Source organism: Leptodactylus fuscus, unplaced genomic scaffold (genome assembly GCF_031893055.1).
Source record: "Leptodactylus fuscus isolate aLepFus1 unplaced genomic scaffold, aLepFus1.hap2 HAP2_SCAFFOLD_258, whole genome shotgun sequence".
NCBI lineage: Eukaryota > Metazoa > Chordata > Amphibia > Anura > Leptodactylidae > Leptodactylus > Leptodactylus fuscus.
In genome coordinates this window covers 27,248-43,632 of record NW_027440281.1, presented here as the reverse complement: position 1 = coordinate 43,632, position 16,385 = coordinate 27,248, and the positions used below count along the sequence as shown (strand labels likewise).

At 51.6% G+C, this 16,385-nt stretch overlaps 1 protein-coding gene across 1 annotated transcript in view; it reads left to right on the top strand.

Annotated features, from left to right (window-relative positions):
- LOC142187860 (secretin receptor-like) overlaps positions 1-16,058 on the top strand; it is a 52,113-nt gene extending 36,055 nt beyond the window's left edge. Inside the window, exons 11-13 of the mRNA XM_075261669.1 lie at positions 1,760-1,898; positions 14,517-14,558; positions 15,419-16,058. Coding sequence (XP_075117770.1) covers positions 1,760-1,898; positions 14,517-14,558; positions 15,419-15,601 — 364 coding nt within the window. The 3' untranslated portion in view covers positions 15,602-16,058. The remainder of the gene's footprint in view (positions 1-1,759; positions 1,899-14,516; positions 14,559-15,418) is intronic.
- Positions 16,059-16,385: the final 327 nt, after the last annotated feature.

Below are 16,385 nucleotides of genomic sequence, written 5' to 3'. Positions count from 1 at the left end.
GTAGAAGTGCAGGGCAGTCTTATTGCTGTTGCCCCTCCCTCTCCGTAGTGATGTCATCAGGTAGAAGTACGGGGCAGTCTTACTGCTGATGCCCCTCCCTCTCCGTAGTGATGTCATCAGGTAGAAGTGCAGGGCAGTCCTATAGGTGATGCCCCTCCCTCTGCATAGTGATGTCATCAGGTAGAAGTGCAGGGCAGTCTTACTGCTGATGCCCCTTCCTCTCCGTAGTGATGTCATCAGGTAGAAGTGCAGGGCAGTCTTACTGCTGATGCCCCTCCCTCTGCATAGTGATGTCATCAGGTAGAAGTGCAGGGCAGTCTTACTGCTGATGCCCCTCCCTCTCCGTAGTGATGTCATCAGGTAGAAGTGCAGGGCAGTCCTATAGATGATGCCCCTCCCTCTCCGTAGTGATGTCATCAGGTAGAAGTGCGGGGCAGTCTTACTGCTGATGCCCCTCCCTCTCCGTAGTGATGTCATCAGGTAGAAGTGCAGGGCAGTCCTATAGGTGATGCCCCTCCCTCTGCATAGTGATGTCATCAGGTAGAAGTGCAGGGCAGTCTTACTGCTGATGCCCCTCCCTCTCCGTAGTGATGTCATCAGGTAGAAGTGCAGGGCAGTCTTACTGCTGATGCCCCTCCCTCTCCGTAGTGATGTCATCAGGTAGAAGTGCAGGGCAGTCTTACTGCTGATGCCCCTCCCTCTCCGTAGTGATGTCATCAGGTAGAAGTGCAGGACAGTCTTACTGCTGATGCCCCTCCCTCTCCGTAATGACGTCATCAGGTAGAAGTGCAGGGCAGTCTTATTGCTGTTGCCCCTCCCTCTCCGTAGTGATGTCATCAGGTAGAAGTGCAGGGCAGTCTTATTGCTGTTGCCCCTCCCTCTCCGTAGTGATGTCATCAGGTAGAAGTGCAGGGCAGTCTTATTGCTGTTGCCCCTCCCTCTCCGTAGTGATGTCATCAGGTAGAAGTGCAGGGCAGTCTTATTGCTGTTGCCCCTCCCTCTCCGTAGTGATGTCATCAGGTAGAAGTGCAGGGCAGTCTTATTGCTGTTGCCCCTCCCTCTCCGTAGTGATGTCATCAGGTAGAAGTGCGGGGCAGTCTTACTGCTGATGCCCCTCCCTCTCCGTAGTGATGTCATCAGGTAGAAGTGCAGGGCAGTCTTATTGCTGTTGCTCCTCCCTCTCCGTAGTGATGTCATCAGGTAGAAGTGCGGGGCAGTCTTACTGCTGATGCCCCTCCCTCTCCGTAGTGATGTCATCAGGTAGAAGTGCAGGGCAGTCTTATTGCTGTTGCCCCTCCCTCTCCGTAGTGATGTCATATGGTAGAAGTGCGGGGCAGTCTTACTGCTGATGCCCCTCCCTCTCCGTAGTGATGTCATCAGGTAGAAGTGCAGGGCAGTCCTATAGATGATGCCCCTCCCTCTCCGTAGTGATGTCATATGGTAGAAGTGCGGGGCAGTCTTACTGCTGATGCTCCTCCCTCTCCGTAGTGATGTCATCAGGTAGAAGTGCAGGGCAGTCCTATAGATGATGCCCCTCCCTCTCTGTAGTGATGTCATCAGGTAGAAGTGCAGGGCAGTCTTATTGCTGTTGCCCCTCCCTCTCCGTAGTGATGTCATCAGGTAGAAGTGTGGGGCAGTCTTACTGCTGATGCCCCTGACTCCTACTGGCCCCGTGCTGCTCTCAGTGAGTGGAGTGTTAGTGGGGCCCTCGGGATCAGGGGCCCCTGTCGCACTCATGTATCATGTGTGGTCTCTGCAGGAGATTGGCCAGATCTACCCTCCTTCTCATCCCGCTCTTCGGCGTCCATTACATCATCTTCGCCTTCTTCCCGGAGGATGTGAGCAGCGGCACGGTGGAGATCCGCTTGGCCTTTGAGCTGGCACTTGGCTCTTTCCAGGTGATGGCAGCCATCTATAAGAGGTGTGGCGGGGCCCTGGCTTGTATCAGGTGGGGTAGGGCCCCGATCCGGGTCACTGCGGTGAAATCCAGATCCCACGAAGAGATCGCGTCTTCAGTGCAGAAAGTTCTTCATTCCCGTGATGAATTTACACAGAGTAGCGGGAATGTTTTCGGCTGCGCTCGTCCGTCGTCAGACTCTACAGAGACTGTGCGCGCGTGATGAGGTCGTGTGTGTGCGACGTCCATCATAGACTATATACAATGGTATCCATCCCATTCCCGGCACATCATATACATATATCCTTGTCTCTGGTACATTCCCCAGCCCCCTCCATGGGGTACATGAGCCCAAAGCTATAAAACCTGTTCCTCCCCCATAATGATCTCGTGACCCGTACAGCTGGAGCCCTCCATGACCAGGAACGGTATAGAGGTATCAGAAGTTCCCCAAATGTCTCCAAGATGAAGGAATACAAAGAAGAGAGAAAGTATTGGGCGAAAAGGACAAGAAGCCTCCTAGAAGTGCGGCCCTGGAAGGTGAGGAGGGGATGACACCCACTGACCCACCAACGGGTAAGATGGCCGAAGGGTCAAAGACCGAGAGAGCCGAGAAAGCTCCAGACAAAGCGGGAAGAACAGGGGAACTCCGCAGCCAAATGAAGCAGATTGTAGAGAAGGTCAGTAAGGAGCAATGAGCTGCTGCAGGTCTGTATGTATGACTGATGGTTATGGGGGTCCCCTCGGGGTGGGGGACCCCCATAACCATCAGTCATACATACAGACCTGCAGCAGCTCATTGCTCCTTACTGACCTTCTCTACAATCTGCTTCATTTGGCTGCGGAGTTCCCCTGTTCTTCCCGCTTTGTCTGGAGCTTTCTCGGCTCTCTCGGTCTTTGACCCTTCGGCCATCTTACCCGTTGGTGGGTCAGTGGGTGTCATCCCCTCCTCACCTTCCAGGGCCGCACTTCTAGGAGGCTTCTTGTCCTTTTCGCCCAATACTTTCTCTCTTCTTTGTATTCCTTCATCTTGGAGACATTTGGGGAACTTCTGATACCTCTATACCGTTCCTGGTCATGGAGGGCTCCGGCTGTACGGGTCACGAGATCATTATGGGGGAGGAACAGGTTTTATAGCTTTGGGCTCATGTACCCCATGGAGGGGGCTGGGGAATGTACCAGAGACAAGGATATATGTATATGATGTGCCGGGAATGGGATGGATACCGTTGTATATAGTCTATGATGGACGTCGCACACACACGACCTCATCACGTGTGCACAGTCTCTGTAGAGTCTGACGACGGACGAGCGCAGCCGAAAACATTCCCGCTACTCTGTGTAAATTCATCACGGGAATGAAGAACTTTCTGCACTGAAGACGCGATCTCTTCGTGGGATCTGGATTTCACCGCAGTGACCCGGATCGCACCCAGATCACCAGAGGATCACATTGTGTATATGATGATATAAAGTATTACAGAGAGTGTATAACGGATAGGAACGGATAGGAGCGGCCTCCTCACAGGAACGTACGGATAGTATAACGGATAGGAGCGGCCTCCTCACAGGAACATAGGGATAGTATAACGGATAGGAGCGGCCTCCTCACAGGGACGTATGGATAGTATAACGGATAGGAGCGGCCTCCTCACAGGGACCTATGGATAGTATAACGGATAGGAGCGGACTCCTCACAGGAACATAGGGATAGTATAACGGATAGGAGCGGCCTCCTCACAGGGACCTATGGATAGTATAACGGATAGGAGCGGCCTCCTCACAGGGACATACGGATAGTATAACGGATAGGAGCGGCCTCCTCACAGGAACATAGGGATAGTATAACGGATAGGAGCGGCCTCCTCACAGGAACGTAGGGATAGTATAACGGATAGGAGCGGCCTCCTCACAGGGACGTATGGATAGTATAACGGATAGGAGCGGCCTCCTCACAGGGACGTACGGATAGTATAACGGATAGGAGCGGCCTCCTCACAGGAACATAGGGATAGTATAACGGATAGGAGCGGCCTCCTCACAGGAACATAGGGATAGTATAACGGATAGGAGCGGCCTCCTCACAAGGACCTATGGATAGTATAACGGATAGGAGCGGCCTCCTCACAGGGACGTACGGATAGTATAACGGATAGGAGCGGCCTCCTCACAGGGACGTACGGATAGTATAACGGATAGGAGCGGCCTCCTCACAGGAACATACGGATAGTATAACGGATAGGAGCGGCCTCCTCACAGGAACATACGGATAGTATAACGGATAGGAGCGGCCTCCTCACAGGGACGTACGGATAGCATAACGGATAGGAGCGGCCTCCTCACAGGGACGTACGGATAGTATAACGGATAGGAGCGGCCTCCTCACAGGGACGTACGGATAGTATAACGGATAGGAGCGGCCTCCTCACAGGAACATACGGATAGTATAACGGATAGGAGCGGCCTCCTCACAGGGACGTATGGATAGTATAACGGATAGGAGCGGACTCCTCACAGGGACCTATGGATAGTATAACGGATAGGAGCGGACTCCTCACAGGGACCTATGGATAGTATAACGGATAGGAGCGGACTCCTCACAGGGACCTATGGATAGTATAACGGATAGGAGCAGCCTCCTCACAGGGACCTATGGATAGTATAACGGATAGGAGCAGCCTCCTCACAGGGACCTATGGATAGTATAACGGATAGGAGCAGCCTCCTCACAGGGACCTATGGATAGTATAACGGATAGGAGCGGCCTCCTCACAGGGACCTATGGATAGTATAACGGATAGGAGCGGACTCCTCACAGGGACCTATGGATAGTATAACGGATGGGAGCGGCCTCCTCACAGGGACCTATGGATAGTATAACGGATGGGAGCGGCCTCCTCACAAGGACCTATGGATAGTATAACGGATAGGAGCGGACTCCTCACAGGGACCTATGGATAGTATAACGGATAGGAGCGGACTCCTCACAGGGACCTATGGATAGTATAACGGATAGGAGCGGCCTCCTCACAGGGACCTATGGATAGTATAACGGATAGGAGCGGCCTCCTCACAGGGACGTACGGATAGTATAACGGATAGGAGCGGCCTCCTCACAGGGACCTATGGATAGTATAATGGATAGGAGCGGACTCCTCACAGGGACGTATGGATAGTATAACAGATAGGAGCGGCCTCCTCACAAGGACCTATGGATAGTATAACGGATAGGAGCGGCCTCCTCACAGGGACGTAAGGATAGTATAACGGATAGGAGCGGCTTCCTCACAGGGACGTACGGATAGTATAACGGATAGGAGCGGCCTCCTCACAGGAACATACGGATAGTATAACAGATAGGAGCGGCCTCCTCACAAGGACCTATGGATAGTATAACGGATAGGAGCGGCCTCCTCACAGGGACGTAAGGATAGTATAACGGATAGGAGCGGCCTCCTCACAGAGACGTACGGATAGTATAACGGATAGGAGCGGCCTCCTCACAGGGACGTATGGATAGTATAACGGATAGGAGCGGCCTCCTCACAGGGACGTATGGCTAGTATAACGGATAGGAGCGGCCTCCTCACAGGGACGTACGGATAGTATAACGGATAGGAGCGGCCTCACAGGGACGTACGGATAGTATAACGGATAGGAGCGGCCTCCTCACAGGGACGTACGGATAGTATAATGGATAGGAGCGGCCTCCTCACAGGGACGTACGGATAGTATAACGGATAGGAGCGGCCTCCTCACAGGGACGTACGGATAGTATAACGGATAGGAGCGGCCTCCTCACAGGGACGTACGGATAGTATAACGGATAGGAGCGGCCTCCTCACAGGGACGTACGGATAGTATAACGGATAGGAGCGGCCTCCTCACAGGGACGTATGGATAGTATAACGGATAGGAGCGGCCTCCTCACAGGGACGTATGGATAGTATAATGGATAGGAGCGGCCTCCTCACAGGGACGTATGGATAGTACAGTCCTATGAAAAAGTTTGGGCACCCCTATTAATCTTAATCATTTTTAGTTCTAAATATTTTGGTGTTTGCAACAGCCATTTCAGTTTGATATATCTAATAACTGATGGACACAGTAATATTTCAGGATTGAAATGAGGTTTATTGTACTAACACAAAATGTGCAATATGCATTAAACCAAAATTTGACCGGTGCAAAAGTATGGGCACCTCAACAGAAAAGTGACATTAATATTTAGTAGATCCTCCTTTTGCAAAGATAACAGCCTCTAGTCGCTTCCTGTAGCTTTTAATCAGTTCCTGGATCCTGGATAAAGGTATTTTGGACAAACAATTCAAGTTCAGTTAAGTTAGATGGTCGCCGAGCATGGACAGCCCGCTTCCAATCATCCCACAGATGTTCAATGATATTCAGGTCTGGGGACTGGGATGGCCATTCCAGAACATTGTAATTGTTCCTCTGCATGAATGCCTGAGGATTTGGAGCGGTGTTTTGGATCATTGTCTTGCTGAAATATCCATCCCCGGCGTAACTTCAACTTCGTCACTGATTCTTGAACATTATTCTCAAGAATCTGCTGATACTGAGTGGAATCCATGCGACTCTCAACTTTAACAAGATTCCCGATGCCGGCATTGGCCACACAGCCCCAAAGCATGATGGAACCTCCACCAAATCTTACAGTGGGTAGCATGTGTTTTTCTTGGAATGCAGTTTTTTTTGGACGCCATGCATAACGCCTTTTTGTATGACCAAACAACTCAATCTTTGTTTCATCAGTCCACAGGACCTTCATCCAAAATGAAGCTGCCTTGTCCAAATGTGCTTTTTCATACCTCAGGCAGTGACTCTGTTTGTGGCGTACGTGCAGAAACGGCTTCTTTCTCATCACTCTCCCATACAGCTTCTCCTTGTACAAAGTGCGCTGTATTGTTACCGATGCACAGTGATACCATCTGCAGCAAGATAATGCTGCAGCTCTTTGGAGGTGTCTGTGGATTGTCCTTGACTGTTCTCACTATTCTTCTTCTCTGCCTTTCTGATATTTTTCTTGGCCTGCCACTTCTGGGCTTAACAAGAACTGTCCCTGTGGTCTTCCATTTCCTTACTATGTTCCTCACAGTGGAAACTGACAGGTTCAATCTCTGAGACAACGTTTTGTATCCTTCCCCTGAACAACTATGTTGAACAATCTTTGTTTTCAGATCATTTGAGAGTGGGCTGTCCATGTTCGGCGACCATCAAACTTACCTGAACTTGAATTGTTTTGTAGAAAGAAATGGTCCAAAATCCCTTCATCCAGGATCCAGGAACTGATTAAAAGCTACAGGAAGCGACTAGAGGCTGTTATCTTTGCAAAAGGAGGATCTACTAAATATTAATGTCACTTTTCTGTTGAGGTGCCCATACTTTTGCACCGGTCAAATTTTGGTGTAATGCATATTGCACATTTTCTGTTAGTACAATAAACCTCATTTCAATCCTGAAATATTACTGTGTCCATCAGTTATTAGATATATCAAACTGAAATGGCTGCTGCAAACACCAAAATATTTAGAACTGAAAATGATTAAGATTAATAGGGGTGCCCAAACTTTTTCATAGGACTGTATAACGGATAGGAGCGGCCTCCTCACAGGGACGTATGGCTAGTATAACGGATAGGAGCGGCCTCCTCACAGGGACGTATGGCTAGTATAACGGATAGGAGCGGCCTCCTCACAGGGACGTATGGCTAGTATAACGGATAGGAGCGGCCTCCTCACAGGGACCTATGGATAGTATAACGGATAGGAGTGGCCTCCTCACAGGGACGTATGGATAGTATAACGGATAGGAGCGGCCTCCTCACAGGGACGTACGGATAGTATAACGGATAGGAGCGGCCTCCTCACAGGGACGTATGGCTAGTATAACGGATAGGAGCGGCCTCCTCACAGGGACGTATGGCTAGTATAACGGATAGGAGCGGCCTCCTCACAGGGACGTATGGCTAGTATAACGGATAGGAGCGGCCTCCTCACAGGAACGTACGGATAGTATAATGGATAGGAGCGGCCTCCTCACAAGGACCTATGGATAGTATAACGGATAGGAGCGGCCTCCTCACAGGGACGTACGGATAGTATATCGGATAGGAGCGGCCTCCTCACAGGGGCATATGGATAGTATAACGGATAGGAGCGGCCTCCTCACAGGGACGTATGGATAGTATATCGGATAGGAGCGGCCTCCTCACAGGGACGTACGGATAGTATAACGGATAGGAGCGGCCTCCTCACAGGGGCGTACGGATAGTATAACGGATAGGAGCGGCCTCCTCACAGGGACGTACGGATAGTATAACGGATAGGAGCGGCCTCCTCACAAGGACCTATGGATAGTATAACGGATAGGAGCGGCCTCCTCACAGGGACGTACGGATAGTATAACGGATAGGAGCGGCCTCCTCACAGGGACCTATGGATAGTATAACGGATAGGAGCGGCCTCCTCACAGGGACGTACGGATAGTATAACGAATAGGAGCGGCCTCCTCACAGGGACGTATGGATAGTATAACGGATAGGAGCGGCCTCCTCACAGGGACGTACGGATAGTATAACGGATAGGAGCGGCCTCCTCACAGGGACCTATGGATAGTATAACGGATAGGAGCGGCCTCCTCACAGGGACGTACGGATAGTATAACGGATAGGAGCGGCCTCCTCACAGGGACCTATGGATAGTATAACGGATAGGAGCGGCCTCCTCACAGGGACGTACGGATAGTATAACGAATAGGAGCGGCCTCCTCACAGGGACGTATGGATAGTATAACGGATAGGAGCGGCCTCCTCACAGGGACGTACGGATAGTATAACGAATAGGAGCGGCCTCCTCACAGGGACGTACGGATAGTATAACGGATAGGAGCGGCCTCCTCACAGGGACGTACGGATAGTATAACGGATAGGAGCGGCCTCCTCACAGGGACGTACGGATAGTATAACGGATAGGAGCGGCCTCCTCACAGGGACGTATGGATAGTATAACGGATAGGAGCGGCCTCCTCACAGGGACGTACGGATAGTATAACGAATAGGAGCGGCCTCCTCACAGGGACGTATGGATAGTATAACGGATAGGAGCGGCCTCCTCACAGGGACGTACGGATAGTATAACGGATAGGAGCGGCCTCCTCACAGGGACGTATGGATAGTATAATGGATAGGAGCGGCCTCCTCACAGGGACGTATGGATAGTATAACGGATAGGAGCGGCCTCCTCACAGGGACCTATGGATAGTATAACGGATAGGAGCGGCCTCCTCACAGGGACGTATGGATAGTATAACGGATAGGAGTGGCCTCCTCACAGGGACGTGTGGCTAGTATAACGGATAGGAGCGGCCTCCTCACAGGGACGTACGGATAGTATAACGGATAGGAGCGGCCTCCTCACAGGGACGTATGGCTAGTATAACGGATAGGAGCGGCCTCCTCACAGGGACGTATGGCTAGTATAACGGATAGGAGCGGCCTCCTCACAGGGACGTATGGCTAGTATAACGGATAGGAGCGGCCTCCTCACAGGAACGTACGGATAGTATAATGGATAGGAGCGGCCTCCTCACAAGGACCTATGGATAGTATAACGGATAGGAGCGGCCTCCTCACAGGGACGTACGGATAGTATATCGGATAGGAGCGGCCTCCTCACAGGGGCATATGGATAGTATAACGGATAGGAGCGGCCTCCTCACAGGGACGTATGGATAGTATATCGGATAGGAGCGGCCTCCTCACAGGGACGTACGGATAGTATAACGGATAGGAGCGGCCTCCTCACAGGGACGTACGGATAGTATAACGGATAGGAGCGGCCTCCTCACAGGGACGTATGGATAGTATAATGGATAGGAGCGGCCTCCTCACAGGGACGTATGGATAGTATAACGGATAGGAGCGGCCTCCTCACAGGGACGTACGGATAGTATAACGGATAGGAGCGGCCTCCTCACAAGGACCTATGGATAGTATAACGGATAGGAGCGGCCTCCTCACAGGGACGTACGGATAGTATAATGGATAGGAGCGGCCTCCTCACAGGGGCGTACGGATAGTATAACGGATAGGAGCGGCCTCCTCACAGGGACGTACGGATAGTATAACGGATAGGAGCGGCCTCCTCACAAGGACCTATGGATAGTATAACGGATAGGAGCGGCCTCCTCACAGGGACGTACGGATAGTATAACGGATAGGAGCGGCCTCCTCACAGGGACCTATGGATAGTATAACGGATAGGAGCGGCCTCCTCACAGGGACGTACGGATAGTATAACGAATAGGAGCGGCCTCCTCACAGGGACGTACGGATAGTATAACGGATAGGAGCGGCCTCCTCACAGGGGCGTACGGATAGTATAACGGATAGGAGCGGCCTCCTCACAGGGACGTACGGATAGTATAACGGATAGGAGCGGCCTCCTCACAAGGACCTATGGATAGTATAACGGATAGGAGCGGCCTCCTCACAGGGACGTACGGATAGTATAACGGATAGGAGCGGCCTCCTCACAGGGACCTATGGATAGTATAACGGATAGGAGCGGCCTCCTCACAGGGACGTACGGATAGTATAACGAATAGGAGCGGCCTCCTCACAGGGACGTATGGATAGTATAACGGATAGGAGCGGCCTCCTCACAGGGACGTACGGATAGTATAACGGATAGGAGCGGCCTCCTCACAGGGACCTATGGATAGTATAACGGATAGGAGCGGCCTCCTCACAGGGACGTACGGATAGTATAACGGATAGGAGCGGCCTCCTCACAGGGACCTATGGATAGTATAACGGATAGGAGCGGCCTCCTCACAGGGACGTACGGATAGTATAACGAATAGGAGCGGCCTCCTCACAGGGACGTATGGATAGTATAACGGATAGGAGCGGCCTCCTCACAGGGACGTACGGATAGTATAACGAATAGGAGCGGCCTCCTCACAGGGACGTACGGATAGTATAACGGATAGGAGCGGCCTCCTCACAGGGACGTACGGATAGTATAACGGATAGGAGCGGCCTCCTCACAGGGACGTACGGATAGTATAACGGATAGGAGCGGCCTCCTCACAGGGACGTATGGATAGTATAACGGATAGGAGCGGCCTCCTCACAGGGACGTACGGATAGTATAACGAATAGGAGCGGCCTCCTCACAGGGACGTATGGATAGTATAACGGATAGGAGCGGCCTCCTCACAGGGACGTACGGATAGTATAACGGATAGGAGCGGCCTCCTCACAGGGACGTATGGATAGTATAATGGATAGGAGCGGCCTCCTCACAGGGACGTATGGATAGTATAACGGATAGGAGCGGCCTCCTCACAGGGACCTATGGATAGTATAACGGATAGGAGCGGCCTCCTCACAGGGACGTATGGATAGTATAACGGATAGGAGTGGCCTCCTCACAGGGACGTGTGGCTAGTATAACGGATAGGAGCGGCCTCCTCACAGGGACGTACGGATAGTATAACGGATAGGAGCGGCCTCCTCACAGGGACGTATGGCTAGTATAACGGATAGGAGCGGCCTCCTCACAGGGACGTATGGCTAGTATAACGGATAGGAGCGGCCTCCTCACAGGGACGTATGGCTAGTATAACGGATAGGAGCGGCCTCCTCACAGGAACGTACGGATAGTATAATGGATAGGAGCGGCCTCCTCACAAGGACCTATGGATAGTATAACGGATAGGAGCGGCCTCCTCACAGGGACGTACGGATAGTATATCGGATAGGAGCGGCCTCCTCACAGGGGCATATGGATAGTATAACGGATAGGAGCGGCCTCCTCACAGGGACGTATGGATAGTATATCGGATAGGAGCGGCCTCCTCACAGGGACGTACGGATAGTATAACGGATAGGAGCGGCCTCCTCACAGGGACGTACGGATAGTATAACGGATAGGAGCGGCCTCCTCACAGGGACGTATGGATAGTATAATGGATAGGAGCGGCCTCCTCACAGGGACGTATGGATAGTATAACGGATAGGAGCGGCCTCCTCACAGGGACGTACGGATAGTATAACGGATAGGAGCGGCCTCCTCACAAGGACCTATGGATAGTATAACGGATAGGAGCGGCCTCCTCACAGGGACGTACGGATAGTATAATGGATAGGAGCGGCCTCCTCACAGGGGCGTACGGATAGTATAACGGATAGGAGCGGCCTCCTCACAGGGACGTACGGATAGTATAACGGATAGGAGCGGCCTCCTCACAAGGACCTATGGATAGTATAACGGATAGGAGCGGCCTCCTCACAGGGACGTACGGATAGTATAACGGATAGGAGCGGCCTCCTCACAGGGACCTATGGATAGTATAACGGATAGGAGCGGCCTCCTCACAGGGACGTACGGATAGTATAACGAATAGGAGCGGCCTCCTCACAGGGACGTATGGATAGTATAACGGATAGGAGCGGCCTCCTCACAGGGACGTACGGATAGTATAACGGATAGGAGCGGCCTCCTCACAGGGACCTATGGATAGTATAACGGATAGGAGCGGCCTCCTCACAGGGACGTACGGATAGTATAACTGATAGGAGCGGCCTCCTCACAGGGACCTATGGATAGTATAACGGATAGGAGCGGCCTCCTCACAGGGACGTACGGATAGTATAACGAATAGGAGCGGCCTCCTCACAGGGACGTATGGATAGTATAACGGATAGGAGCGGCCTCCTCACAGGGACGTACGGATAGTATAACGGATAGGAGCGGCCTCCTCACAGGGACGTACGGATAGTATAACGGATAGGAGCGGCCTCCTCACAGGGACGTATGGATAGTATAACGGATAGGAGCGGCCTCCTCACAGGGACGTACGGATAGTATAACGAATAGGAGCGGCCTCCTCACAGGGACGTATGGATAGTATAACGGATAGGAGCGGCCTCCTCACAGGGACGTACGGATAGTATAACGGATAGGAGCGGCCTCCTCACAGGGACGTATGGATAGTATAATGGATAGGAGCGGCCTCCTCACAGGGACGTATGGATAGTATAACGGATAGGAGCGGCCTCCTCACAGGGACCTATGGATAGTATAACGGATAGGAGCGGCCTCCTCACAGGGACGTATGGATAGTATAACGGATAGGAGCGGCCTCCTCACAGGGACGTACGGATAGTATAACGAATAGGAGCGGCCTCCTCACAGGGACGTATGGATAGTATATCGGATAGGAGCGGCCTCCTCACAGGGACGTACGGATAGTATAACGGATAGGAGCGGCCTCCTCACAGGGACGTATGGATAGTATAACGGATAGGAGCGGCCTCCTCACAGGGACGTATGGATAGTATAACGGATAGGAGCGGCCTCCTCACAGGGACGTATGGATAGTATATCGGATAGGAGCGGCCTCCTCACAGGGACTTACGGATAGTATAACGGATAGGAGCGGCCTCCTCACAGGGGCGTACGGATAGTATAACGGATAGGAGCGGCCTCCTCACAGGGACGTACGGATAGTATAACGGATAGGAGCGGCCTCCTCACAAGGACCTATGGATAGTATAACGGATAGGAGCGGCCTCCTCACAGGGACGTACGGATAGTATAACGGATAGGAGCAGCCTCCTCACAGGGACGTACGGATAGTATAACGAATAGGAGCGGCCTCCTCACAGGGACGTATGGATAGTATAACGGATAGGAGCGGCCTCCTCACAGGGACGTACGGATAGTATAACGGATAGGAGCGGCCTCCTCACAGGGACGTATGGATAGTATAATGGATAGGAGCGGCCTCCTCACAGGGACGTATGGATAGTATAACGGATAGGAGCGGCCTCCTCACAGGGACCTATGGATAGTATAACGGATAGGAGCGGCCTCCTCACAGGGACGTATGGATAGTATAACGGATAGGAGCGGCCTCCTCACAGGGACGTACGGATAGTATAACGAATAGGAGCGGCCTCCTCACAGGGACGTATGGATAGTATATCGGATAGGAGCGGCCTCCTCACAGGGACGTACGGATAGTATAACGGATAGGAGCGGCCTCCTCACAGGGACGTATGGATAGTATAACGGATAGGAGCGGCCTCCTCACAGGGACGTATGGATAGTATAACGGATAGGAGCGGCCTCCTCACAGGGGCATATGGATATGTTTGTTCAAGATTAATAAATGAATCCAAATAGTAAGTTTTGATTTTGGGAATAGTAGTCTCACCATGACTATAGTAACGCAGTGCAGTAAAGTGATCTCAGATTCAAGTTGGCGTCACCTCTAGAGTATTCGATGTCCCATAGGATGTAATAAAAAATGTGGGAAGAATATGCAAATCTGACTTCCATGATGTAATTGGGATGCCAGTGCCTCACGTATGCACCTATAGTGGAGGGGGCTGAGGTCTGGAGGGGGGCCCTAATGGAGGGGGCTGAGGTCTGGAGGGGATCATCATGGGGGGGGTATGAAGTCTAGATGGGGGAGGTATTTGTGCATGAAGGGGTCTGATGGAGGGATGAGGGATCTTTGAGGGGGGGGGGGGGATATTTTCGGGACATCATCTGGTGGGTTTTATAGCGTTTGCTCTTCTGTGCAGGGTTTTGTGGTCGCGGTGCTGTACTGCTTCCTGAATGGTGAGGTGAGTAATCCTACACGAGAGACTAACGTACCGGCACATCGTCAGACTGGAGCACAATGTGTCACGGTGTATGTCAGTATATCACGATACCTCACTGTTATGGGAATATTTCATGATATGTTGCAGTATGTAACTATGTGTAGATAAGTCTCTGTACAGCGATGAATTGTGATAACTTACATTGTATGACAATATATCACGATAGGCCAGAGGGTGTATGATAATATATTGCGATATGCCATGGGGTGTATGAGAATATATCGCAATAGGGCAGGGTGTGTGTGAGAATATATCACGATAGGGCAGGGTGTGTGAGAATATATCACGATAGGGCAGGGTGTGTGTGAGAATATATCACGATAGGGCAGGGTGTGTGTGAGAATATATCACGATAGGGCAGGGTGTTTGAGGATATATCACGATAGGGCAGGGGTGTGTGAGAATATATCACGATAGGGCAGGGTGTGTGTGAGAATATATCACGATAGGGCAGGGTGTGTGTGAGAATATATCACGATAGGGCAGGGTGTTTGAGGATATATCACGATAGGGCAGGGTGTGTGAGAATATATCACGATAGGGCAGGGTGTGTGTGAGAATATATCACGATAGGGCAGGGTGTGTGTGAGAATATATCACGATAGGGCAGGGTGTTTGAGGATATATCACGATAGGGCAGGGGTGTGTGAGAATATATCACGATAGGGCAGGGTGTGTGTGAGAATATATCACGATAGGGCAGGGTGTTTGAGGATATATCACGATAGGGCAGGAGTGTGTGAGAATATATCACGATAGGACAGGGGTGTGAGAGAATATGTCACGATATGTTGCGGTGTTGGATGTTTTTGCCCCTCCAGGTGCAGTTTGAGCTCCAGAGAAAGTGGCGCAGATATCACCTGAGGAAATACTTCTGGTTGCGGCAGCACAAGCACTCCACGGTGAGCAATGGCGGCAACGTCCTGACACAGGTGGTGCAGTTCAGCCGGGCCAGTCAGGGGGAGATGAGGAAGAGCTCCACCCACATGACCAGCCTCATCTGACATCCAGACAAGACACCGCAGCAAGAACATAGTCCGCGCCCGTGTGACTATACGGAGACTGTGTGAGTGGCGCAGACCAGGCCCGGTCTTTCCTAGATTAGTGGACAGCACTAGGACCCTGTTATAGACTGAGAGACCCCCTGACCCCGGCTGGGGACAATCCCAGGATCTGGGCACTGGAGACAAGTGGATATTAATGACTGCGTGTTGGGGGAGGGGCGCTCTTCTGTGATTCAGGGGTTAATCTGATGGTTCTGTAGAAGTTTCTGTAATCTGCTTGAAAAGTTGGCAAGTCCGGGCCAGTCCCTGATCAGAAGCTGGAGGAGTCCTGCGGAGCCGCCGCAACCTTACAGCTGCCAGCGCAGATCACATGGCCAGTGACCCGGGAACAGTCGCCCCGAATTACATGTCTGTCTGTGATCTCATAAGTCTAGGGGCGTGATGTGTGCTGACCGCCATGACACTGCCGCCCCCTGCGTAATATAGCAGATGTATATACAGTATATATCATCTGCCCATACTGTCATGTTATAATAAATGAGTCTCCAGGATATTGAGTCACACAGTATATATATATGTGCCCCCTGATCACCATGTTGTATCATATGATGGACTCCATATGACAGGGATATCTCATGACAGCACACAGAGGGTTAAATTGTGGTGACACAAACTCTAGATTTTTGGAAATTAGGCAATTTGAGATTTATACCAGAAAAGTATAATCAGGGAGCTCCCCATAGTGGTGGCTGTATAATCTGTATGTAGTGAGCTCCCCCTAGTG